This window comes from Lontra canadensis, unplaced genomic scaffold (assembly GCF_010015895.1).
Source record: "Lontra canadensis isolate GAN:19392208 unplaced genomic scaffold, GSC_riverotter_1.0 scaffold133, whole genome shotgun sequence".
Lineage (NCBI taxonomy): Eukaryota > Metazoa > Chordata > Mammalia > Carnivora > Mustelidae > Lontra > Lontra canadensis.
The window spans coordinates 3,117,243-3,144,817 of record NW_022631127.1 but is presented as its reverse complement, the minus strand read 5'-3'; the positions used below and the strand labels follow the sequence as shown (position 1 = coordinate 3,144,817).

Genomic DNA, 27,575 nt, shown 5'->3' with positions numbered 1-27,575 from the left:
GTACCTTTACTTTGTGCAGCCGTCCCCACTGTCCAACTCTCTGCTCTTTTCATCTTGTAAAACTGAAACTCTATCCCTGTTACTAATACCTCTCCATTCTCCTGCCCTTGGTCCCTGGCAACGCCACTGTGCTTTCTGTCCTAAAGGTGTTGACTACTCCGAGTACCTCCTAGAAGTGGGATCATACAGTATTTGACTTTTTGTAACTGGCTTATTTCACCTAATGCCTTCAAGTTTCATTCATGGGGTAGCATGTGTCAGAGTTTCCTTCCTTTTTAAGGTTAGATAATATTCCTTTTATGTCTAGACATTCTGTTTCTCCATTCATCCATCATGCACACTTGGGTGGCTTCCACATTTTAGCAACTGTGAATAATGCTGCTGTGAACATGGGTGTGCAAACGCTTCTGCAAGACTCTGTTTTCAATTCCTCTGGGTATATTCCCAAACACACAATTGCCGGGTCATACGGTATTTCTGTTTTTAACTTTGGGATGCTATTGCAAGTGGAATTGTTTGGATGCTATTGTAAATGGGACGGTTTTTGTTTTCCTTTTCAAAGTGTTCATTATTTGTGTATAGAACTGCATTTCATTGACTTTGTTGACTTTGTTTCCTGCTACTTTGCTGAATTCATTTAATTCTAACAGCTTTGTTGTGGTGTCTTTAGGGTTTTCTTCATAGAAGATGATGTCGTCTGCAAAGAGCTCATTTTACTTCTTCTTTTCCAACTTGAATGATTTTCTTTCTTTTTCTTGCTTCATCACTCTGGATGGAACTTCCAGTACTATTTTGAGTAGACACTTCTACTTCTAAGAATGCAGGCATCCTTACCCTCTGATCTTAGAAGAAAATCCTCCAGTCTTTCACCTCTCAGTATGATGTTTGCTGTGGGCTTTTCAGATACAGCTTTTATTATATGGAGGCTGTTTCCATCTCCCTATTTTGCTGAGTGTTTTCTCATGTTTGTCAAATCCTTTCTCTGCACCAATTAAGATGATCGTGTGGTCTTTTTCCTTCATTATGTTAATGTGGTGTATTACCCTGATTGATAATACAGCCTTGCATTCCAGGAATGAGTCCCACTTGCTGCTTCTAATCCTTGTAATATAAGCATCATATAATCTCTCTTAATATTTGACTGAATCCTGTATGCTAATAAGTGTATGTCACCTGTTTCCTCCAGAATCCTAAATGCCAGCCAGGGTCTAGCAGAGCATTTGTTGACTTTTTTGCATGAATGTTCATAAGGGAGTTTGGTCTATGTAGTTTCTATATAGTTTCTTTTCTTGTAAGTGTCTTTGACTGGCTTTAGTATCATGTTTATTCTGCTCTCCTAAGATGAATTAGAAGGTGTTGCCTCCTCTTCAATATTTTGGAAAAGTTTAAAAAGGATTGGTATTAGATTTTTTAAAAAGATTTTATTTATTTATTTGACAGACAGAGATCACAAGTAGGCAGAGAGGCAGGCAGAGAGAGAGAGGAGGAAGTAGGCTCCCCGCTGAGCAGAGAGCCCGATGCGGGGCTCAATCCCAGGATCCTGGGATCATGACCTGAGCCGAAGGCAGAGGCTTTAACCCACTGAGCCACCCAGGTGCCCCAGTATTAGATTTTTGATTACTGATTCAATCTTCTTACTGGTTATAGGCCTATTCAGATTTTCTATTTCTACATGATTTAATCCTTTTTTAAAAGATTTTATTTATTTATTTGAGGGAAAGCAAGTGAGAGAGAGAGTGCACGAACTTGGGGGAAGGACAGTTGCAGGAGAGAGAAACACAGACTCTCCACTGAGCAGGGAGTCTAATATGAAGCTTGATCCCAGGACCCCGGAATCATGACCTGCGCCAAAGACAGACACTTAACCGACTGAGCCACCCAGATACCCCTACATGATTAAGTCTTGGTAGATTTTGTGTTTCTAGAAATTTGTCAGTTTTATCCAAGTTGTCCAGTTTGGAGGCACACAGTTGATAGTGCTCTCTCCTAATCCTTCTTATTTCTGTAGGATCAGTAGTGATATTCCCACCTTCATTCTCATTTTAGTAACTTCAGTTATTTTCCTTAGTCCAACAAGCTAAGGGTTTGTCATTTTTATTGATCTTTTTGAAAAACTGATTGTTTTTCTATTCTCTATTTTGTTTTTCTCCTCTAATTTTTTACAAATTCTTTCCTTCCACTAGCTTCAGGTTGAATTTGTTCTTCTTTAACTAGAAATTCCTTAAGTTGTAAAGTTGGGTTGTTAGTTTGAGATCTCTTTTTTAAATATAAGTTTTGTCATCGTAAATACTTCCTTTAGCACCATAAACTTTGCTGTGCATCCCATAAGTTTTGCTCTGTTGTGTTCTCAGGTTTCTTCATCTCTGTTTTTTTCTAATTTCCCTTATGATTTCTTTTTTGGTCCATTGGTTGTTTTAAAATGTGTTTTTTAATTTCTAGAAATTTGTGAAATTTTCTAGTTTTGCTTTGTTAACAATTTCTAACTTCATCTAGTTGTTGACAGAGCAGTTTGTATAATATCTATCTTTTTAAAAATCTATTGAAACTTAGTTTGTGGCCCTAATATTTGGGACAGCCTGAAAAATGCCCCATTTGCCCTTGAGAGTATATGCTTCTGTTGTTGGGTAGAGTTTTCCGTGTATGTCTGTTAAACCTAGTTGGTGTATTGCAATGCTTAAGTCTTCTTTTTCCTAATTCTCTGTCTGCTTGCTCGTTCACTATCGCAAGGTAGGTATTGAAGTCTCTATTATTGTAGAATGAGTTCTCCCTTCTATCTGTAAATTTTGGCTTCATATATTTTGGTAGTCTGTCATTCAGTGCATAAATGCTTATAATTGTTATATTTTCTTATTGAATTAGACATTTATTAGTATATAAGTTCCTTCTTTGTCTCTGATGAATTTTTCTGTCTGACCCTAGTATTGCTACCCTTGCTCTCTCTCTCTTTTGGTTACTATTTGCATGGAATATCTTTTCCCATCCTTTCATTTTCAACACTTTTGTGTCTTTGGGTCTCAAGTGAGGCTCTTGTAGACAGCATATAGTTGAATCATCTGTTATCCATTCTGCCAGTCTCAGTCTTTTGGAGAATTGAGCCCACTTACATTTAAATTAATTAATGATATAGTGGGATTTCTGTCATTGTACTTTTTGTCTGTTATATGCCTTATAGTTTTTGCCCCCATATCCTGCAATACTGTTTTCTTTGTGTTTAGCTGATTGTAGTGAAATATCTAAATTCCTTTCTCTTTCCCTTTTGTGTATATTCTATAGCTATTTTTTTTGTGGTTACTATGAGGATTATCTTTAATATCCAAGGCTGTTACCACTCAAATTTCAATCTATACCACCTTAATTTCTAACATACAGAAACTCTACTCCCTTACAGTTCCATCATCATCCTTTTGGTTGCGGATGTCACAACCTTATGTTTCCATACATTATGTGCTCTAAAACATAAACTAAAAATTCTTTTAAATGTATTAGTCTCTTAAATCATGTAGAAAACAGTTACAATCTAGTATTACTACCCTTGCTCTTTTCCTTCCCTTGCTCCAGTTACAAACCAGTGTTACATTTCTACTAGCTTTTAAAATTGCCAACATTATACCTTTATTGAGATTTTTAGTCTGTCATAGGGTTTTAACTTACTGTCTTGATTTCATTTCACTGTGCAGGACTCCCCTGAGCATTTCTGGCAGGGCAGGTCTCATGGGAATGAACTCCTTCACTGTTGTTCATTGGGGAATCTCTTAGCTTCTCCCTCACTTTTAAAGGACAGTTTTGCCAGATACAGAATCCTTAGCTAACGGGTTTCTTTCCCCCTCTGAGCACTTCAACTATATCAGCCTTCTGACCACCAAAGTTTCTAATGAGAAATCTGCTGATAATCATATTGAAGATCCTCTGTATAAAATGATTTGCTTCTCTTTTGCAGCTTTCAAAGTTTTCTGGCTTTGGCTTTTGGTTATCTTGTAATAGTTTGATTATAGTAATGTCTCAGTGTGGGGCTCTTCGATTTCCTTTTACTTGGAGTTCCTTGAGCTTCTTGGATGATTATATTCATGTCTTTCATCAATTTTAGATTTTTCATCTATTTTTCTTCAAATCTTCTCTCTGACCCCTTTTCTCTTCCCTTTCTGGGACTCCTATGGTGCATATATTGGTCCTCTTGATGGTGTCCCACCAGTTTGTCAGGGTCTGTTTACTTTTCTCAATCTTTTTCTTTCTGTTCCTCAGCCTTGATAGTTTCCATTATCCTATCTTCAAGATCACTAATTCTTTCTTCTCCCTGCTCAGATAAGCCTTTAAATACCTCTAGTGAATTTTTCATTTCCCTACTCCATTGTGTATTGTTTTTTTAATAAGAATCTTGTAGGTTGTCTTTATGTTGAGACTCATCCTGCAGTGTAAAGGTAGGTTTTTTCTGAGACTTTCCCTGGGCATACAGGGTCACTTTCTAATTTTTCCCATATATGCTGTTATTTTTGCATGTCCTCAGTCTTTAAGATCTGGCTCTCTAAGGGGAAAAAAGCAAAAAATGAAGAGAGGAAAAAGCACTGGCCTTTTAAATCCCTTGAAAGTCAAGTGGGAGATTACGGGGTTGCTTGAAACAAGGGCTGCCTGCCTATTTGTCTGTACCTCTGTGGTCAGAAGCACCAATCAGGGATCAGGGCACAGATCCCCAACATTTGGAGGACAAGGTCCTTTTTTGCCCACCCTAGCTCCAATAGGCTGTGTGCTAGTTGCTCCAGAAAACCTGAACAGCTGCCTGCCACATGGCTGGGAGTTGATGGCTGGGTAAATGTCACTATGCTTAGAGCTGAAATGGAGGGAAATTAACCACAATTACTGTCCAAGCCTTCCCCTGGAAGTTGTAAGTTTTCAATAGACTCCAGAGTTCCAAGATGGCTATATCAGATAGGTTCTGCAATCATTGTCTGGTGGGGAAACAGATTTATGGTGCTCCTACTCTGCCATCTTTCTCTATTTCAAAATTTTTAATTTTTGTTCTTTTTCCTGCTATTTCTGCAGGAGTATGGTAACTCTTTCTCTTTTGCTTGGTCTTTTGAATGAACTTTATTCCTATTTGATGGTGTTTGCTTTTTTTTTTTTTAAATACTAAACTTTCTGGCTATATGTCCCCAGGCATTTATGAAGAGATCATCTTGTTACCTTTCAAAAACTTTTTATAACTTCTGCTATTCAGTCCAACAGCCTTAAGAAAATTTCATACATATAAATTTACAAACATAGAGAGAATAGTATCATGAGTCCCCAGGGTCCCATTGCTAGCTTCAGCAGTGATCAACTCATAGCTAATATCCTTTTACCTAGATTCCACCAACTTCTCCACCTCCTATATTATTTCAGAGCAAATTCCAGGCATGTATCATTTCATCTGTGAATATGCCAGCCGGTATCTCTAAAAAGATATGGATTCTTTAACATAATCACAATACAATCATCACATTTAGAAAAACCAGTAATCCTTAATATTAAATATCCATAATCCATAAATGATTGGAGTTTTTAAACTTAGTTTGAATGAGAATCTAAATAAGATCATGCTCTGCAATATTCGTTGTGTCATTAAATCCCTTTCGGTCTACAGGTTCCCTCTCCAGCTTCTTGTCCCCCTGTCCAGGTATTGAAGAAACCAGGTCACTTTTCCAGCACTGAAGTGCTTCTTAGACTCTGTGTACACTGGAACCCCCCCACCCCCGAACCTGCATTTCTGACAAACATGCAGGTGATATGCGTGCTAGCCTGAGGAGCAATGCTCAGCAGTATGTCCCCCATGCTTTTGCATTCCCGTAAACTGGCGAGATCTAGTTGAGGAGAAAATATTGCGACCCAACAATTTTACATTGAAAGAGAACTAGTAGGGAAAGGATATCTTTTTATCCCAGTTACCCTGAGAAGAAAGAGAACAACGAAAAGCCCTCCGCCGCCACCACCACATCCATATAGCAAAGGAGGGCAAGCACAGCAGCCCTGTGCCAGCTGTAGGATCACACTTACCAGTTAAGGGGATGGAAGTGAAGGAAGTATGAAAAAAAAAAAAGGTTATAATTGAATGCAATCATGTATCTTTTGGGACAAGTACCACTGGCCCTAAACATACCTACCCCTACAATGGGCATGTGTGGTTGGAAAAAGTTGGCCCTGACACCCAGGACATGCTCTCTGATCCCAGGTGACCTGCATGAGCCCCACCAGCACCTGGGGGGGTGGGCTGTGTGTGAGCTCCTCGTGGTCCCTCTGGCCACCTACCTCAGCCCCCCTCATACTCACAAGCTTTTCAGCCCTCCACCCCAAAGTCAGGGGAGTGTAGCCTGGAGGGCTCCTGAGGGGGGGTGGCCTGCATGCCTGTGCTGGTGCATGTGACAAGCCATGGGACCCACAGTGGGCAAAGGAGCAGCAGCCCACGGGCCTTTGCTTAGGGTTGGGAAAACGTTGGTGAGTTCTATCAACAAATGGGGGAGGAGCCACAGAATCACCATGGGGGGTGGGAGGGTCCCACTGGGCCTCCCAGGCACTGCTGGGGGAGTGGCCAGATGCAGCTGCCCACACTGGGTGGACCCATGTCAGCCCTAAGAACAGGGATTCTTGCTTGGGAAATCCCGACATATGATGGTCAGTGTATGCCATGATTGTGGAAGATTTTTATTTGGTATTATTCTTTAAGTTCGTTATTTCACTTAAAAATTGATTTTTGGAATTCTATTTCTAAATATATGCCCAAGGGTGCCTGGGTGGCTCAGTTGGTTAAGCATCTGCCTTCAGCTCAGGTCATGTTCCCAGGGTCATGGGATCAAGCCCTGCATTGGGCTCCCAGCTCAGTGGGGAGTGTTTCTCTCTCCCCTTCTGTCCCTCCCCCCTGCTTGTGCTATCTATCTCTAATAAATAAAATATTTATTTATTTATTTATTTGACAGAGAGAGAGGGAGAGATCACAAGTAGGCAGAGAGGCAGGCAGAGGGGGATGGGGAAGCAGGCTCCCTGCCAAGCAGAGAGCCCGATGTGGGGCTCGATCCCAGGACCCTGAGATCATGACCTGAGCCGAAGGCAGAGGCTTAACCCACTGAGCCACCCAGGTGCCCCAATAAATAAAATCTTTTTAAAATATAAATATATGCCCAAGTGAATTAAAAACATGTCCTCACAGAAACCTGTCTACGAATGTTCACAGCAGCATAATTCCCAAGAGTCAAAAGGTAGGATCAACCATACATCCATTTCAACAAATTATGGTCCATCAACACAGGGAACTGTCACATAAACCTCCAAAAGAATGGAGTTCTGACAAATGCCGTTAACATGGACAGACCTTGAAAACATTCTGCTGAATGAAGAAGCCAGACACAAAGGCCACCACTGTATGGCTCCACATTTATGAAATGTCCAGAACAGACACACAGTTGGGGGGGAGGAAAGGATGGGGAGTGACTGCTAATAGGGAATGGGTTCCTCTGGGTGATAGAAATACTCTGAAATGAGATGATGGCAATGGTTATGCAATTGTATAAATACCCTGAAAATTAATGAACTGGTTTTTTTTTTTTTTAAGATTTTACTTATTTATTTGAGAGAGAGAAAAAGAGCACACAAGCAGGGGGAGAGCCAGAGGGAGGAGGAGAGGATCTCAAGCAGACTTGTCACTGGGCATGGAGCCCAACACAGGGCTCGATCTTATGACCCTGAGATCATGACCTGAGCTGAAATCAAGAGTCCAATGCTTAACTGAGCCACCCAGGTACCCCCTGAATTATGCATTTTAAAAGAATTTTATAGGTATGTGAATTATGCCTCAATAAAGCTGTTACTTATTTTTTCATAGTGTTGTTAAAGATCTTAAATCTTAGTCCTGCATCTCAGCAGCATCTCTGGTCCCCGGGCACGCACTCTGCGGTCACAGCCCCTTAGCCCTCAGGACAGTGATGGGGCAGTGAGGCTCAGAGAGGTGGATTGCCCGGAGCTGTGCTGAGTGGGCAGGGCCCTGCCGGTCCCCAATCCAGGGACAAGGAGGTCAACCAGTTGAAGCAGTGGGTCACCACACTGATGATGTCCATCACCAAGGAGGAGGAGACTGCCGCCGAGCTGGAGCTCAAAGCCCGAGTCTTCCACTTCGGCAAGTACAAGGGTGCTCAGGAGGTAGGCCCCCCGATCAGCAGCCGGAGGGCAGCGAGTGTGGAGGGAGTGCGGGTGACCACAGGCCTGGGGCCCAATCCATTGACGAGCACATCTGGGAGCACCCAGTGCTGACCTCCCCACCTTCCAGGCTCTGTAGCGCTGGATCGAGGGGCACTGGCTGAGAAGGCCCTTGGTCCCCCAACTGGAGTCATCTTGTGTATTTATGCCCCTTGGCCATTCAGCTGCCCAGCACACTTCCTCCATTCCTTCCTTCTTTCACTCAACAAATACATCTGTTTCTTTAACACAAAGTGTCCAGAAGGTGACCCTGCCAGGAGGAAGAAGGCATGCCCCCAAGCCAGCCTGAAAGAGTGAGAGAATTCTGAGGGCACAGAGGGCCAAGAATGTTCCAGGGCACGCTGCGCACTCTTCCTGACAGTGCACTGGGGGCATAGGCAGAGTCCCAGCTTCCTAATTCCCGCAAATTACTGTTGAACACCCGCCGTGTACCAGCCCAGGGCAGGTACGCAGGAGGCCACAACAAGCAGGCTGGTGTACCCGCGGCCTGCCAGACAGACTCCCACTCCTGGCCTGAGCCTGCCTGTCTGCTATTCCTTCCTCAATCTTCACGCCCAGTCCATGTGGTAGAGAGTTACTTTCTAAATGTAAGATCAGGCTGAGAGGGGAGATCATCTGCCCCAGGCCGCACAGGAAGTCGCTCTCATGGGCCAGGGTCCTGTGGGGAGCTGAGGTCAGTGCAGGGGCGGAAGAGGGCCCTAGAAGGGGGGACTGGGCCCCATGGACACACTGAGGCAGCTGGGGTAGAACCTCAGTGGTGGCTGGAGCCCTGGGTCTGGCTGACCGCAGGAGGGCAAGGGCAGCTCTGGCCAAGAAAAGTCCAAGTGTCTAAGCTGTTTCTCCCAGGCTTTGCCAGGGCTCGGGGAGGGCAGCTGCATCACAGCAAGGGCACTGGGCGCGGCGGGCTGTGCGGTGGGGGGCAGGCAGAGGCCCACGCCACCCCTCTGCCGGCCTGCCCCCCTCACAGGACAAGCTGCTGGAAAGCCTGAACCGCAAGGTGCTGGACGTGTACCAGCAATGCCTCGGCAGCCAGCAGGAGTCCAACCTGGGCCCCGTGCAGATGCTCACCATCATCGAGCACCACCTGGACGAGCTGCTGGAAAACCTAGAGCGGGTGCCCCAGATCAAGATCGAGCAGGCCGAGAAGGCCAAGGAGAAGGAGCGCCGCGTGCGGTGAGAGCCAGGCCCCTGCCCCGCCCCGCCGCGGTCTGACCAGCCACCTCACAACGCCCTCCACACCCCTGCTTCGGCTCTGGGCAGGCCCAGGCCGGCCCTGGGGACAGAGGTAGGATACAGACCCGTCCTCAAAGAGCCCCCACACCAAGGGAGACAGGAGCTTGGTGCTCCATGCTGAGAGGTCTTCCAGAGAGGACCCCTAACTTAGTCTGCAGTGGGAGAGGAGGTGGGCTCAGGGAGCCCAGAGACAAAGTGAGGGTGTGGACAGCATGGCCTCACCCCAAGGACAAGGGACAGCAATGGCCATCTTTCCTGCTGGATTGGGAGAGGAAGAGATCGGCATTGCCAGAGACCCGGGGAGGGAAGATGCAGACGGGGGGGAAGCCAAGGAAGCCCAGTTTAGTGGCAGGGGAAGGCAGGAAGACTTGGCAGTGTCCTAATGCTAGAAGCAGGCAGCATGGACCCACCCTCCAAGGGGTATGAGCAGATGGACCTAAGCCAGGAACCCTCAAGAACAAGGTTCAGAGGCCAACCTGGCCTGGCAGGGAAGGGTGGAGAGAAGCAGATCTGGGAGCTTCCCCAGTGCCTCCAGTTCTTAATCGTCTTGTGCTGCCCCTGCATCCAGACTCCGGGAGGAGAAGGTCATGATGCAGAAGCGGCTGCAGGAGGAGCGTGTGCAGCGGGCCCAGGCCCGGGCCCAGGCTGAGATCAAGAAGAAGGTGGGCAGGGTGGCCCCGGGGAGTCACTGCTGGGCAAGGGCCCCATGACCAGGCACTGTGGGGCTGAGAGGAGCTGGGGAACTACAGCCAAGCCTGGCTCCCCGTTTTGCAGCTGCTAATTGCTGAGGCGCTGGGGGAAAGACGGGGCCATCCGAGTAAGGCCAGGATAGAGCAGGCTGTCCCGTTCCTGGCCCACCAGTCCTGCTGCCCCTTGGGACTGTCTTCCTCAGCAAGTCCTCCTGGGGCTGCCTGTCATCCTGCACACGCACTCCTTGGGGGGGGTGACTGGCCTGGCTAGCCCCCTCCCAGTCCTACCCAGGTGCAGCTCAGCCCCCATAGGGTCCCACCATTCCACCAACACTCCAGCCAGAACCCATCACTCCAGCTCATCCCCCATCACTAGGGTTTCCCCTGACTGCCCCATAGACAAGGCTAGAGCAGCCACTTTTTTCAGGCTGTGGGAGCAGGAGGGGTGCTCCCTAAAGCAGGCCCGAGCCCAGATACAGCCTCCAGCGGACAGGGGCTGCTCTCTGAATAGATTAGCGCTCTCCATGCTGTCACACGGAGTCGGCAGACACTGTGGGATCTCCCCTTAAATCCCTGGAGCAAAGGAAGCGGGCTCTCTCTGTTTAGCCAGGTACTTGCCCGTGTGTTTGCAGGTGCGCCCCAACACACACACAAGGGGACTGCAACCCAGGGAACAGGCTCTGGAAATGCTGGGGAGGCTCACTCCCAAGTCATTTCAGGACAGCTCCAGCCCTGAGCCCGTGGGCTGATGGGGGAGGCCAGGACATCCCTGGAACCCCACAGCCCCAGCTCCCTGGCTTCCAGGCACGCTCAGGACCTGGGCGGCACCTTTGGGTGCAGTGAGGCTTCAAGGCATAGCTCACAGAGTCCTCTTGCTCTGCAGAGAGGCAGGAGACTGGTGAGTCGCTCCCGGCCCCCAGCTCTCAAGGTGAAGAAGGAGCCTGAGCACGTGCAGACAGAGGAGGACAAGGATGAGCAGCTGCTGTTCTGCACCTAGCCTCCCGGCACCAGCTGGCCGCTCCACCCACAGCCCAGCAAGGACAGCAGCAGGAAGCAGGGGCAGGGTGGGTGGGCCCGCGGCGGCTGTCACCCTGTCCCTGTGCCGCTCCAGGCCTCCCACTGTACATTTCCTTACTCATGTGAAATAAACTTCCCCTCTTTGGTGGCCTGATGGCCTGTTTAAGGAGGCAAGCTGATTCCGACATCCGCACCCCCTCCTCTAATCCCTGAGCCCTAGGCCCATGGTTGAGGAAGGAGCTCATCTAGCCCTCAGGTAAGGTGGCTGCTTTGAGACACGAAGGCTAGTTCCACACTGAGGTGTGATATGCAGAGACAAGAAAGGAGGCAGCAAGCTAGGCGGGTGAGAGGGTTCTCGTTACTGACTGAAAACAAAACATGACGTCCACACTATACACACACTCCCGTGAAGTAAAGCCAAGTAATGCCATCAGTACATGACTGTACAAAAATTTTTATTCATTTGTACTAGAAGTTGGGCCCATGGTCACCACAGAACTCAGTGCCCAGAAAACTGACAGCCACTACCAGTCATTTCAGTGGTGGACATTCCCAGGAGAACATTCTGGGGAATGTTCCAACCACCCAGCCCAGAGAGAGCATTCCCATGGCCCGGCCCCTCCTCCCAACAGAAGGACAGGGCAGTGCAGCCACTAGGCGACCTAGCCCCCAAGACCACCCTGGCAGGCAGGCTGGCTCCTCATGGTGGGAGGGGGCTGCTGGTGACTTGGAGGCTGAGGGGACAGGAGGACAAAACTTTAGTCTGTGACACAGCACAGAGTTCTGTGGGTAAAAACCATTTCTGACAGGGCCTGAGTTCTCCCTGGGTGGAGAAGTACCTGGAGAGACAGCACCTCAGAGGAGGAGGACAGAGATAGGACTCACCACCAAATGCTGGGGTCATTCCCAAAAGCCCAAGGCCAAAAACTCAAGAAATGAAGAAACAAAGAACAGGCAGAGTTTGGACAATTCCAAATTCAAGAACCAAAACAGCATCTGGATCAACATAAGCCTCAAAGGTACACGGCGAAAAACAGCATTTCTGAGTGACCCCATGGCCAGTCCCACTAACAAACAAATAAATATGTGCAAGGTTATCGGCTCACCTCCTGTGCAAGACAGACCGCACTCCGTAAAAATGCACGGCCACACAGAACATGCACGTGTGCAGCCTGGACAAGCAGACACACCATTCTCGCTGCCCCACACGTCATGTTCAGGACTCAGACCGTGACTTTAGAAACCATGGACAAATTAGTATTAAACGTGAATACCCAAATACAGAATTTAGAAAAACGTAAAGTTTACCTCAACCATCCATCCCCAAATTAGGAGCTTTACATTTGGCCTCCATGCAGAGGGGTCGCTAACAGGGCCCCAGTGTGCCCCTTTTCACCCCCATCTCCTTCCCCCTCACACAAGCTCCCCCGCCTGCTCTGCCAAAACAGGGATTTGAATTTGGCTTCACTGTGACAACGGGACCACTTCTAACCCTCGGGCTGACAGAATCAGCCCAAGCACAGCCACCACCCCAGGGGATGGGAACCAGCCTGCTAGCTCTCAGAAAGGGGAAAGAGTTTCTAGATCTTTCTCAGGCCAAATGCTGAAGCATGGAAGGTGAAAGATCCCATCGGCTTTTACCACAGATGAAGTCCTATCTGACTAGGGAATCTGTACTCCACCCTACCTCCTGCCTAAGTCTCTTCTCATGCAGCAGGGGCTCCATGGCTTCGCTCAAATGGGACAAGGGACATCTGTGTGCAAAGGCATGTGCTTGGCCCTGAGGGCAGGCCTTGCCTCATGTTCCTATAAGGCGATTTCCATGAATACTGCCCCAAACCGGTTCCTGATAAAACGTACAAAAAACATTTTTGAGAAGCGAGCCCAAAAGTCTTCGAGGAGCTCAGCGAGCCTCCTGAGCAGAAACCTAGTGGGATCTCCCCCAGGCCTGTAAGACCACCTAACGGAGTCTCAGGGCCACTGGCTGGAGGCGTGGCCCTTGGGTCCCTGGGGCAAAGGGCCGCGGTCACTGCAGGTCCCGAAGGTTGATGGTGCTCCCCGCACACTGCACGTCCTCAGGCCCGACAGCCCCTCCAGTTGCAGGAAGCACCTCCTGAAAAACCAAGCAGAGTAGTGAGGAGCAGAGCCGGGGACCGGGGCAGTGCAGGACCACCTCCCAGAAGGCAGCGGGGTGGCCACACACGACCAGCATCACAATCCACAGGGCCAGCCAGCGAGGGCACCTCCCACTTTCCTAAAACGAACTGTTTTCCCCTTATTTTCACATATATTCCTTGAAGAAAGAAACTTGAGTGTAAACAAAAAGGCAAAGTGAACTTAATGCTACTGTGTTCTAGGTCTCCTCGGAAATGTCCTTGTTCAATTTATAGCCCTTCCCCGTTCTGTGTGGGGAAGCTCCTCTCTCAGTTCCTGACTGCCTGTGGTTGTCATCGATGGCTGCACGACCTCCCACCCAGCCCACCTCCTCGTGCTGGAAGACCAGGCCCCAGCATTAGCTTCGAGGCGATGGCAAACATCTTTTGGCCAATTATGTGTACTCTGCCACATTTCTTTAAGAATGATCTCCTGAGTGGGAATACCAGGCAGAATGGAGTCGACATCCGTGAGGTTTTCTGAATACACGATCCCCAACTGCACTGGAAGGAACCCCCACTCCAGCTGCCTGGGACCCCCACCCACACCTCTGTCTACCAGCGCTTTACTCGATATTTGTTTTTGACCTTTTAAGGAAAACATTCAACAGCCCAATTTGAATACAAGAAAACTAAAATTATATGTGTAGGTCTTTTAAAAATACATATTTAAGGTTGAACTGTTAAAAATTTGATAAGCTACCTACTTTATTTTATAGCCAAATCTGAATTACCTATTGCCACCAATACATGGTTTATGCACTTACTTAAGCAAACTAACTCTCCTGTGTCTGTTTTCCCATAAGTCAAAAACTTGGCTGGACTAGGGATGCCTGGGTGGCACACACACAGTTGAGCGTCTGACTCTTGGTTTTGGCTCAGGTCTGATGTCAGGGTTGTGAGATCGAGCCCCATGTCCACTCCATGTTCAGTGCAGAATCTTCTTGGGTTTCTCTGCCTCTCCCTCTGCCCCTGCCCCTCGCCCCAAATAAATAAATAAATCTTTAAAAACAAACCCTGGCCAGCCTATTTCCCATAGGAGAAAGTGACTAGAAATTTTTTTTTATATACTCAAAGAGCATTTTATTTTATTTTTTAAAGGTATTTGTCAGAGAGAAAGAACGCACAAGCAGGGGGAGCAGCAGGCAGAGGAAGAAGCAGGCTCCAAGGAGCCTGACATGGGACATCCTGGGGTCATGACCTGAGCTAAAGGCAGCTGCTTAACTGGTTGAGCCACCCAGGTGTCCCGTGACTAGAGTCTCTAAATAGAAAATATTTCAAGTGTATTAAATTTCACCTTATTTACAAAGAGGAGCTAAAAGGGGGAGCAAACCTGAGCTTTTTTCTTAGTCTTTTGTTCCTCGGTCATTTACCCACCTTTTCTAGAAAGCAGCAAAACGTCCCGGCCACCAACCCAGTGAGTGTTCACTAGAGCCCCACCTCAGCAACAAGCCTCAGAAAGCCAAAAGCTTCCTGACAGTCTTACTAACACACCCAAAGAGCTGTAAGGCATCCAGACCTGCAGGACATAGACGGGCAAATCGACAGCGAACAGGGGGTGGAGGGTAGAAGGCTGCGGGCTGAGAACCGACGATGAGGCTGCTTCGCCTGAGGGCTCGTCCTGGGGAGGCAATGGCATGTTTCATTTATCCAGCACAGCGACATTCCTCACTCCGGCCTGAGGAGTCCCCGTCACTCTGATACACAGCCCCTGGATTCCAGGCGAGGCCACACAGGGAGCCCGGTGAGGCCTGAGGACCCAGCAGTCACTGGAATCAGGGGCTGGGGGCTATTTACCTTTCCTCCTGGTCCTCAGTCTCTCATCTTGTTCCCAGCTTGAGGCCCGTACCACCTGCCATCTGGTTGCTCCCCGCTCCCAGGCCCCTTCCCTGGAACTCCCCCACATTCAATACCTCCCCTTAGCCTAGGCCTGAATTTCCCTCCCGTAGGCTGCTCCTGAACTCTGGCGGAGGCTCGCAGCAGCTCTCCAGTGGCTACCTCACAGCACACGAGAAGGCCCACCTCTGCCCCAAACCACAGTCAAGCTGAAAGGGACAAAAGATCACCGGTCTCTGGAGAGAGGGAGGCACATAGGCTCCTGATAATCATGCAAGTAAGAAAAGGGACACTATCTAACCTTTTAGCTTTCACCTGCACACCCAGCCCACGGCGGCCCACGGCCCTGCCACTCAACTCCCGATGTCACCACCCCCATCAGCCCAGCCCTTCCCTGGCCTCAAGAACCTTCTGTGCCAAGCACTATCATCCCCACTTCACAGACAATAAAACCGAGGCCCGGAGTACTTAAGTAACAAGACAACACTAACTGGTAAAGGGAAAGGTAGAGAATTGAAAAGTGAGTTCTCTCTGCCTCAAGGCTCACGCCTTCAACTGGATGTCTTAAAGAGCAACTTCTCCCTTTCCAATGAACGCCTTTTCTGCAATGTATCAGCTTCCTTGAAGTTTCCGTCAGAACCTCCAGTCCTGCCTTCCCCACATCTCACCTTCCAGCCATGAGCATGTTCAGAAGGGCTCTGCTGCCCCTCCCCCCACCTCCACAGCCCCCATCTCAGGGGAGCCCTGGCCTCTCTACTGCTCCAACACCCTGGCCCCACACCTGGAAAGAAGAGACCTGTTTTCCTGCTCACCTCTGCAGACCAGTCTTCCAACCCCCACCAAAAGCTCACATTAGCTTCTTGTTTTCTGTAAGAGCAAGGATGCTCACTGGCTCCATTTCCAGGCCCTCCCCACCAAGCTCCACCTAGGCCATCCACCCTTTTATACTCTTCATAACCAGCTTGGTCCTATCTCCTCAATAAGCCTCTCCCAGGACTACATACCCCCAGGATCTGGCCACCCTCCTCTTCGGAGTCAGCTTGGCACTCAGAAGTCCTTGGGTATCTGTGCCTTCCCAGGCCCATGGTATTCTACGGCCCCAGAGTACCATGAACACAGGAGACGCTCAGGGACGAGGTGGCACTGAGATCAGGCCAGGTCAGAGCTACATAGCCTCAGCTTCTAAGCCTCTTCTCTCCCCAAACAGTCCCAACTCATTGTCCCTCTGCTGGACCCTCAAAAAGGACACTACAGACTAAGGTGCCCACAGAGCTGCAGTCCATGTGTCCGGTGAGCGTTCATGGGGTGGCTGCCAGCTGCAGGCACCTGCTAGGCCCTGGCACAGCCCAAGAGGTGGCTGGCCTGCCCTCGAGGGGTTTCATTTTGTAGAGAAGAAGAGCAGGTGAGGGGGTAGGGAGCCAGCATCCTTAGCACATAAAGACTCTATCCTCGGCGCACTGCGGATGCTCCCCAGACACAGAAGAGCCAAGCTGCGTGAGCAAAGCCCCTTCACCCCAGCCCTGAAAAGAGCAGTGGGGTCTAGGGAGGGGCAGGGCTGTGCCAGGTGTCCCGTGGCTCACTGCTCACCTCATGGGGACACAAAAGCGTCAATCCTAGTAAAGACAGCTCAGACCAACAGAGCAGGACAGGGCGGAAGGAAGGGGGCAGCTGGGGTGATGGAGACATCATCCAGGACTTAGGACGTCAGAAGCAGCGTGGGGGGCAGTTCCTGTGGGGATGGAGCACTGGAGGGTGGGGGCTCTGGGAGACGCGGCCTGAAGCCTGGCCCCTGCTCCCACCCTGTGACCAGCGTCCTCCGGGCTCACCGGCTCTTACCTGCAGTAGCTGGAGCTGAACGCACTGCACTCCGGCCGCTGGAGCCGGTGCTGGCTGACCTCCACTGGGCACCACAAGGTTCCCACACAACCAGCCAGGCTGGCTCGTGTGCAAGTGAGTAGGACTGACTTTGCCACCTTTCATTTTCCTCTGAGCGGACCCTGAGGCTCCTATGATGAAAAAGACAAACCGACACATGCAGGGTACCGTGCCTCACGGGGGCCACGCTCTGGGGACACGGCCTCCCCATCGTCACTGTGCACAGCCCTGCGGGCTTCAAACTAGTCAACAGGGAGAGTCACGGGCTTCAGAGGCGGGGAAAAAACAAGATTTTGATACCGTAGCAAACTCACAGATGTGTCTTCTGGACGCTCAGCGATCAGAACCCCAGTGCCCCTTTCACGGGGGCAGAGGCTCCTCCTTACCCTGCAACGCCAAGAGCTGCAGGCACATGGGAGATCCCTGACTCGGTGGAGCTCAGATAGCGGGCAGGGCTACACAGTCGCAGAAAAGGAACAAGGGAAGGAAGCCAGCCACCACATCCCACCTCAGGCCCCTGGGTGTGTGCTCAATAAGCCACCAAATCCCTTGGGTTGTTTTCTGTCCAGCTTCCTCCTCAAAAGTCATCGCCCCGTTGATCTCATAAAAACATACTTTTATAAAAATAATAAAGTACAAAGAAAAATCAGAACAATCCAGACACCCAGAAAGGGATTCTCTAACACTCACGTGCTTTGTGAGCAGCACAGAAGCCCAAGGACAGCGGCCTGGATTCAAATCCTGGCTCCACCCCGGACTCTGCTACCTGACCTTGGACAAGCAACTTAAGCTCTCACCTCAGTGTTCCCTACCTGTGAAATGGGAACAACACTCCCTACCACAAAGTTTTGGGAGGATTAAGTAGAGATTTGATGCAAGTTGAGAACAGTGCCTGGGTCCTGGTAAGCGCCAAGGAATTTCAGGTGCTGTGACAGCTGTGGCCGGAGAGCCCGGGACAGCCATACATGAGTGACTTCATAAAGACCATTTTACAGTGAATATCGTACACGTTAACAAGGATAAAAGCATCTGATTTTTGTTGAATTTAATGAAATGAAAAGGAACAAGTGAAACTGAAGGCTGTGCTGAACTTCTAGAAAACACGTCTTCGTGATAATGTCTAACGACCTGATGTTACAGGGAAAAGAGGAAACACATGAGAGGCTGCATTCTCTGTGTAGGTTTCTGTACTCGAAGTTTCCATTTTAAACAGGAACAGCTGACTCTGACACACAGGACAAGCCGCCTCTGTCAGAGCAAGTTCTTGACACTAACACCAGCTCCTCTACCTCAGGGAGCCCAGTGCTCTCCTGCTGGCTTAGCTCCGGCCGCCGTCCATGCTTCTCCCCACCGCGGTGCAGCTTCCAGCCAGCAGACGGGCTGGGACAAGGGTGAGAGGCTACGGCCTGGGATCCACTCAGTAAGGAACTCCTCATCACTCGCTAGTCTCCCTACACATGCACGCTACTCCCCTCAACTCTGGCTTTTTCCCTGAATGTGTTGTTGGGCTTTGAAGTCTTTTATCCCCTAGTACCTTCCCTGTGATAAAAACAGGTACGTAATTAAAATTCTAGTTTTAACAAAAACTTATAAATATACATTCCAGGAGTTGAAATCTTCATGTGAAAAATCAAGTTACCGTTGCAATTATTAATAACACAAGCCCAGCCGGAATAACCAAACCTAGCAGAAACTTTGACGGTGTTGGAGTATCGAAAGCTTAGAACGCAGAGAGAACAGCGTGACTGCCTGTTTTCCAGGAGGCTCATGGGGCTGGGGGTCAGTACTACTCATTGCTAGACTCAGACGCCTTTTGCCAAATAAAAAAGTATTTTAAATACAATGCTCGTGTGCTTTAAATGTCATTTCATCACAATCGCAGCACTCTGCAGTTGCAGCTAAGGGAGCACAGGGACTCGGAGCCACGTAGCACAGGCAGTCTGCACTGTCAGGACGGTGCTCCTTCCCCCCAAAAGGTCCAATTCCATTTTTCGGTTCAAATAAACGTAATGAAACATGGTTCAAGGGATATTATGAAAGCCACCATGAAATCAATGAAGGAAGGCATCAAGTGATGCCTCATTTTAAGCTAATTTTAAAAGCAATATTTAAATATGTATATTAATGCTTATTATTACTGAGTTTTGTAAGACAAAAACCAGGTCATTCTGAGCCATTTCTCGTCTATGTCATAAGGATTCAATGAAAGCTGTGTAGCTCATACTCTGCGTTACCTACGAAGCAAGAAGAATGATCAAAGCCGTGTGTCCCTTTATTAGCTGTGTGCTAGCATGTATGCTACGCAAACAATGGGGAAATTAGGTAAAAACCATGTCAACAACATCAGAAATAGACTCCACTTAATTTTGCTGGACATCAGCGTTACAGGCTTCCATCACAAACAGTATACACTGCTGAAAAACAAGTCAGTGACGGGAACATAACTGTGTTTTTGTTAAAGGGACCTAAGAGGCAGTAGTTTGGTAAGAGGAAGGAAGACAGACTGCACCTAGAACACTTGGTGACACATCATAGGCTAAACTGTATTAGCTAATTACTGTATGAGCACACGTGTCATCACATTCTCTTTACAGCCTGTCCCTTCATCTGGCACCTGACACTCTGGTTACTCCTGCAGATGCCACAGTTCCACTGAGAATCACTGCCCCTAACCGCAGGTGCTCTGGGACCTTCTGCGGTTAACAACTCCTCCCGGTGACGAAATGTTCCCAGAGCTAAAAGGAACTGCTCGGGCTTACATATACCGCTGCTTTCATGGGACTCCCCGTAAAAGCAGCTGCTGCTAGGACGAGAGCAGAAGGGTGGGAAAGGTAAGGGCTGACCCCGCCCCCAGGGGTATGCTGTATCTCACCTCAGAACATCTCAACATGCCTGCCTAGGAAAACCAGTGCATGAGGGAGGCCAAGCTGGCCACAGAGCCCCGAGGCGGTCTTGATGCCTGCATGAATGGATCCATACAAGGCACCTCCCTGAAGCCATCACTCTGAAGTGTCCTGGGTCTGGGGCTCTGGAAGATTGCGTTTATATGCGCCCAGGGGGTGCTGCGCCACAGAGAGCCTGGTGGTGGGGAAGGACTCACTGTCGTGAAGGAAAGGTGGACAGGAGAGCCTGCAGAAGTCCTGGGCCCTAAGTCTCTAAGGTTATGAACGGAAGACCGCTATGGGAAAGCGGACTCCCTTCAGACTAGCCATGCTCGCGTCCCCTTCAAAGTCTTCTAGTGCACCCAAGGTCCCAGAGTTCAGGCTGAGCACTGCCCATTGGCACCCTGAGAAAGCTGCGAGTGAAGAAGGCAGGGCCGGGAGAGGGGAACGAAAGCTGATGCGCTGAGCGCCCTGCACCTGGCCTCCAGACTCCCTGCTCCAGAGAAAAAACACCTTGCTGACCTGCTGTTGCCATCAGGGCAGGGTGTTGGGTTACGTAACCCCAGACGGAACATTGTACCATCTGACAGTGTGCCATCACCGCGTACAATGTCTGAAAATCACACCCTTCCAGAGTTGGCTACATAAGCCCACCAAGCCACGGATGCCGGAGGGCTTAAAGCTGACACATGGCCTCTACACAGGACCCTACAATGGCCATGCAGGCGTCCTCACTAGTAAAAGATGTCACGGCACTGCATGTAACGTGACCAACTTAACCTACAGACCAATGTCAAGAAACATAAAAAACTTCTTTCTCACTCACAGTAGAAATCCAGAAAACCTTAGAGGGCAAGTCATCTTCAAATGAACTGAATTTTGCTTCAGTAATCTCAACATTTACCTGAAACACTGGATTGTGCTCGATAACCTGAAAGAGCAGGGAGAGGACAGAAGGATAAAGCCGGCCAGCAGGTCAGCTTCTGGCTAAGGAGACCTAAAAGACAACCCTATTTGGGCGTGAAATAGCCAAGCGAGCTGGCGTATACCACTGCGTGCCCCAAGTCCCCAACTCACCGGTGCACCACGCTGCAGCAGGACCATGACCAGAATTAGGTGAGGGCTCAGGTGAAGGGCTCTGCCGGCATACCTCCCAAAGTCGCCCCTAGGCTGACAGCTACAGAATCCAGTGCCACCCCAAGCATGTGGCCTCCTCACCCCAGGAGGGCTCTGCGCTGAGTATGGTCAGCTCTCTATCCTGCATACTGCGGGCTCCAATGGCTCACTTGCTCCCCCTACCAGGTGTGCAGGAGGGGCCTGATAACCTTGGGCTCTGCTGGGGATCCTCACTGAACCAGAGAGCACAGTGACCGGTCTCAGTAACTATTCCCCAGTTCTCCGAGGGGTGGGAGGCTGGCCCCATTATGTATCCTGGATGGTGGAGGGCACTGGAGCCTAACCCCTTCATAGTTCCTGAAGTGGTCCGTCCTACACGGCTAGTAAAGAATAAACCACAAACATGTATTTATTCACACAGAAAAATAGTCATGTTTAAAAGCAAAAAGCAGATAAAAATATATGTATATCATGTCTTAAAAAAAAGTAACAGGTGTAGTTTATACACATGGGAAAATGTTCAACATCGAAATGCTGGAAGCGGTTTTCCCTGGGTGGTGGAACTACGGTGGGGGGAGAAGGCGTGTACGAAATCACCATTACTTTTCCCGAAGAGTAAACCCACGTTACCAGAACCACTGACAGGCTGCGCAGCCTTTACTTACTGGCCCGCATGCCTCTGCTCCGGCTGTCCCCAGCTGCCTAGATGGCCTGTTCCCCGCCAGAGCACCGGCCCACTTTCATCTCCAACACTCCTCAGCAGGCCTGCGTCACCAGCACAGTGGTCTCCCTGACCCATGTCCTCTCTTTTTTGAAGTCTGCATGGAGATTTAACGAAGTTATTCTTCCAGATGAACTTAAAATGGACAGGTGGTTTTTTTCTTTTAAAAAGTTCCTTTGGGATTTTAAAGGAACTGAATAAAAGATGTAAATTGACAGAACAGAGTGTTCCATCCAAGTATATAATAAGCTGTGGACAGGGCCTTATCCAGGCCCAGCCTATATGTCACTGGTGAAACTGAGATACTTCAGCACTTTTATGGCCACTATGAGTGAGATCTATTTTTCATTACTGTTTTCCCAATTAGTGTAATAGAAAAGCTACTCCTGTGATATATGCGAACACTTTCTGTACAATTAGCTACTTAGTTATCCTTATTTATAATTGAATCTATCCCCTTGGGTTTTCTAAGCCCAATAATCATCATCAATAGGTAATCACATCTTCCTATTTATCGGTTTTTCTCTAAAGCTTCCATAAAAAATGTCCAATACTGTTGAAGTGTCAGCTTCGCTGCCTCTTCCGATTATAACGGGAACACATCGCCTCACTGAAAATAATGTTGACTGCTATTCTAACTTACTCTCTATTATTACGGAAAACTTTTTACTTCCTAGTTAAGGTTTATGATTTTTAAAAATCAGCGATGATTAATTTTCTCAACTGCCTTGTTCAGAATCAGTGAAGATGGCAGCGTTCTCCTCCAGCTTCCTGATGTGGTAAATTACATTGACAGCTGCTTAACCTTGGCCCACCTGCAACCCTGGACCAGCCCTAATCATCCGGAATCCAGGTGCTAATATGTTACCCGGGAGTTCCATGTCCGCTTCACTCGCTGAAGGGGAAACATGCTGTTCTTGTGTGTTGTACAGCTGACAGGCTGGTTGAGGCTCTGGAGCTGGTCAGCCTGGGCTTCTACCCCCAGCGCAGTCACCCATCAGCTGTGCTGCCCCCATCAACTCCATCTCTCTGTGCCTCAGGTTCCTCATCCAGACAACGGGGTATGTGCACCTGCGTCTCGCAGGCTTGCCATGAGAACCACGCTGGGTGTACAGTCAGCTTGAATTAATGCCACCCCTCTGTCAGGTGCAGCAAGGGGTACGCTTACTGAATGGCTGCTACTTGACATGTATCCGGTGATTAGCTGTCTCTTCATGCTTTATCATTCTTTCAACAAATATCAACTGACTCTTTACTCCACTGGTACAGGGCTAGAATGGTGAGCCTTACCATGAAGCCTACAACTGGCTACCTGTGTCCTAAGTACAGCTGTTTCCCAGGGACACAGAGATGGGGCTTCAATCCACACTCGATGATGAAGCCCAACAGCATCCTGGAAACAGAAGGGGCCGGTGGTGGCAAGAGGCCTTGGAAAAGGTTTGGGTAACACTGCAGCCATAATGCAGTCACGGCCCTGGAGAAACTGCTCACGTTAGGGGATCCATCAGGGTCCCATCAGGGCCCCAGGAACACTCAAGGTACTGCACCCAGAGGGATGTCATGCCGACATGTATACCAGTGACAGTGCACTAAGGAGCAAACACCCTCGTCAGTATGGCCCGTAGGCACCACCACCCCCAGAATCCAGAAGAGGGACCGTGCACATAAACCAGAACTATGTCAGGGGCTGCCCAGCAAGAACTGAGACCACGAGGGAGATACAGCCATTGTGATCAAACTCCCACTAAAGTGGGACGAGAGCAAGGTCCTGGTTCCCCCTTCCTCCCTCCACCTAATCTCCTTCCAATGCTCCCACTGGCCAACCCTGGCTGGGAGCCTAGGAAAGACAGCTCCTGAGGCTGTGAAGGTCAAACCAGCAAGGCGGGAAGGGTGACTCAGACTTCACAGAAAAAGACTGTATAGGAGCTCCCAGGGGGACAGGCCATGGGGCAGAGTACATCCCCAGGTGCCATCCATAGTTCAGGACAACCAAAGCACATATATTAGGCCAAGGACAGCAGGCCGGGGCTCCCAGGGCATGGTTCTCACCTCTGTCAGCTGAACTGTAAGAGCCAGGGGCCCGAAACCACATAGACACAAAGCCCTGCCATTGTTTTCCTTATTCTGCTCCAACACGAGGCTAACTGAAGGTACAGAAGTATGTGTTGTGATGAGCAGTACCTACATGGAATTCAAGGAAGCACTGGGTCCTCCAATCAGCAGTGGACTGTTTGACAAGAGTCTTTGAGTGTAATCCACATGACCATCTAGGAAGGCGGGTCCTGTACCGCCTCCTGTAACAGAGGATGCTGCTGCAGCCAGAGGGCAGACACTTGCCCAAGGCCATGAGACCGCACGAGCAGACCTCAACTGCATTCCGGACTCCTGAGTTGGTGCTCTGATCCCCAGACACTGCCACCTGGCACCGTCCCCACAAATGACCTCACGTGGCAGCAGAACTCTCAAATGCGTGGCCAAGCCAATCACATCTTTCGCCAACAAAGGCCTCCTCCTCACCGGGGTTAGGGACCTGCCAGGGAGGGCCCTCAGCAGGCTTCCACACTCCCCTGGCAGCGAGATGAGAGGACCTACAGGGAAACAGGCATCTACCAGGGAGACAGAAAGGAAGTGAGACATGCACTCCAGCAGGGAACAGCGCAGGGAAGGCACACAGCTAACAGAAACCAAAGTAAGTGACCGCTGCTCGTCAGTAAAGGGCAGGCCTAGAGGACCGGGACTGAGAAAATACGTATCACCAGCTCACTGTCCCAGTGCAGGACACCTCTCAACTCACAGCCAATTCAGGGATAGGAGGCCACATTTCCCCACCAGCACAACAGGAAGATGGCTGCCACCATGCCCCTGTATCCTGCTTCAGGAGATCTCTGGCTATGCCAGCCCTCAAAACCACAGCTCCAGTCCAGGGACCACACGGACCCTCAGCCCTATGGGAACAATGACCAGAGATGGCTGTGGCCCTGGCCACAAGTGCACAGCCAGGAGACTCACTCCACAAAGACCTGCTCAAGGCAAACATGCTGCGCTTACCCTAGCCTGCAGGGTCTAAGCCTGGCCAGGTGAAGGCCAGCAGTGCAGAGGGAACCACCACGGACAGCTAGAGCAAAGTCATCCGGTACCTAAAAGCAAAGACCAGACCAGACGGCCTCCCCACAGCCTCCAAGCCACTTTGCATGCCGTCACAGGCCCCATCTGTCCTCCAGGGTGCCTAAACGGAGTCCACAGGGTATGAGAAAGCCGAGAGATTTGGTCGCACACTTTCCACACCATCAGAAGAGGCTTTCTCTGGCTGCAGTCCAGACTCCCCATCTACCAGCGGGGGAGCTTCATGACACTCGAGTTCACAATCCACTCTTTCAGAAGTGCCGTGTGAACGTTCCCAGAATTCTCTTCCAGAAAAAGAGTTACAATTGCCACCGCTCCCCAGTTAATGGACAGCCTGCCTGGGGGCCTTCCTCCTGTCTCCCTCAGTGCGGCCCTTCTGCTCTCAGCATGGCAGCTGGGAGGAGCCTGGTGATATATGCCCCCAAATTTTTGCTTTAATGTGAGAAAAAAAATTTTTAAATATATATGTATATGTATATGTATATACACTATAAAAAATAGATCACTGACTTAATTTCATGGCTCAATCCAACCCAATTATTCAAACATTCACGTGGCATAGACTGACCAGTGGCACCAAGCAGGTCTATCAGCTCCCCCTCCATCCGCACGCCCACCTTCCCGTGCTGGACAAGCTGGAGAGGCTATGGGAGCCACAGAGGGGCCCTGCCCCATGCTGCCTGGCCCCTCTGCCCGCTCCCTGCTGCTCTCATCATCCCTTTCTGGGCAGGGAAACCAATTCCAGACTATTCCTGTCTCAGTTTACAGGGGAAGCAGCTGGAGAGCCCACCCAAGTGCCTCGGGTGCAACCCAAAAACCTCCACTGGTACATTCCACCCCAGGGTGGGACACAGGGGACCACTGTTCTAGTTCCCACTACTTAGATGGGAGTGGTTAATATTTATTTTCTAATTATGTAGTACATGTGTTTTCAAATACAGAAGATGAAAATGATGAAAAATGATTTAAAAACTCAATCCTAACACTCAGAAAAAAACTAACCCTGCAAGGGTATGTGTTCTACCATTTTCGTTTCTGTGCAAATACATACACAAATGTGTCTACCAACAACACACCCAGCTTTTCTTATGAACACGAACTTACCAAAAATATGCACCAAGTGTGCCGCTTTCCTGGCAGACACGAGCGATATTTAGTAAAACACAGCTCAGCACTGGGCAGCAGCTGGCACATGTCCGTTGACGTAGATCCCTGGATATTTCCTTGAGATAAGTTACAACACAGTCATTTCACGACTGGACATTACGTGAATCTTCTGGCTCTTGCAAACAGTATCAAGTGACCATCCAGAAATGTCACACTGCATCCCCATGTTCCACGCGCACCCCTGTGGGCTCTGGGTTTCCTTGCCTCTGAGCACCAAGCACATCCCCTCTGCTTCCTCATTTGTTGGCCACCTTCTGCACAGTGCCTACTCATGTCCTGTCCCCATCTTTCCTCTTACTTCATGCTGTGTACGCTCATTTAAAACCTTTCAGCCTCCACCGATCTCCAAGGCCTGGCCCTCTGCTCTGCTCTGCTCTGCTCTGCTCTGGGCATCCGTACCCTCTGAGTAGTGAGCGTACTGGGGGAGTGGCTCTGGCGGTCCAGCTGTAGAGCAGGCTGGTAGTTAAGTCTCTACCTTAGGGTGCTACTGTGAAGACACGTAAGCTAAATCATGTAAAGCACACAGATGAGGGCAAAGCAAGTGTTGGCTATCCAGACAGCTTTCCATGCTTTTAGAAAACCTGAAACCTCTTGTCTTCTTTCTTTATCCTGTATGGAATTTTAATCTCTTTTTCCCAAAAGGCCATTACTCATTTGCCAATAATAGGAGCCACCTTGACACACACAAGAGTGTTGGTCTTAGGCCTATTGATCAATGTGCTTCCCTGTGTCCTGGCCTACAGATCACAGCCCCATCACAGCTTCAGTGGTTGACGCCTGTGAGATGTCCCCCCAAACACAGAGCAACGCCTCCAGGCTCGTTTTCCATGCGTCCTCAGGAATCCCCGACCGTAGGTTCCCACACAAGTGTCCTCGGAATTTCAAATGGAATTGCATGAAATACTGTGGGAAGAGTTAGCATGTCTGCAATAATGACTTCTTCCTCTCCCAAACTCCAGAGCTGTCCGCACATCTTGTTGGACCCATCTTTAAGACAGATCCAGGATATACCCACCTCCTCCCACTGGCAGCCACCATCTGCCCACAGCCACGGTCATTTCCTACGGGGGACTACAAGGAACCCCCACCTGCTGTCCTTGCCCCTTAAGGTTTATTTTCAGAAGAGCAGCTGGGATGATCCTTTCAAAGGACCGTGTCACTTTTCCAATCACGTCCCTATGTTTCCCCATCTGACTCGGAGTGAAAGCCAAAGTTCAAACAGTTCCGAGACCCTTAGCGGCCCTCAACAGCCCAGCCTCCCACCAGCTCTCTGACCACTTCAGAAAAGGACCCCCTGAGCCTCCAAACTCCAACAACAAAGGTCTTTCTGCTGAGAGCACTTTCCAGCCTCAGGCTCACAGGGACTTTGCCCAGATCCATCCTCATGGCTCCCTTTCTCACCATTGTCAAGGGTCTCCTCCTCTGTTGAGGCCTCTCTCTACCCTACTATAAACCGCAAAGGATCACATACCCATTCCTTGTTGTATTCACATTTACCATTTGATTTACTATTTTTGTTTATCCAAAGCTCCCCCACCCCCCACCCCAG

The 27,575-nt window shown here is 49.3% G+C and overlaps 2 protein-coding genes across 5 annotated transcripts in view; one reads left to right on the top strand and one right to left on the bottom strand.

Moving 5' to 3' along the window:
* The window catches only part of CFAP100 (cilia and flagella associated protein 100), a 30,283-nt gene extending 19,150 nt beyond the window's left edge, over positions 1-11,133 (top strand). Inside the window, exons 10-13 of the mRNA XM_032842841.1 lie at positions 8,022-8,157; positions 9,182-9,387; positions 10,016-10,109; positions 11,020-11,133. Coding sequence (XP_032698732.1) covers positions 8,022-8,157; positions 9,182-9,387; positions 10,016-10,109; positions 11,020-11,133 — 550 coding nt within the window. The remainder of the gene's footprint in view (positions 1-8,021; positions 8,158-9,181; positions 9,388-10,015; positions 10,110-11,019) is intronic.
* Positions 11,134-11,587: 454 nt separating this feature from the next.
* ZXDC (ZXD family zinc finger C) overlaps positions 11,588-27,575 on the bottom strand; it is a 38,461-nt gene continuing 22,473 nt past the window's right edge. For 2 of the 4 annotated variants that reach the window (XM_032842837.1, XM_032842838.1), the window contains 3 exons: positions 16,979-17,148; positions 14,826-14,927; positions 11,588-13,266 (listed from right to left, as the gene is read on the bottom strand). In XM_032842837.1, the coding sequence (XP_032698728.1) occupies positions 13,180-13,266; positions 14,826-14,927; positions 16,979-17,148 (359 nt within the window). In that variant the 3' untranslated portion in view covers positions 11,588-13,179. Of the gene's footprint in view, positions 13,267-14,825; positions 14,928-16,978; positions 17,149-25,963; positions 26,083-27,575 lie in introns of those variants that run through there. The other 2 variants (XM_032842839.1, XM_032842840.1) reach the window with 2 other exon arrangements.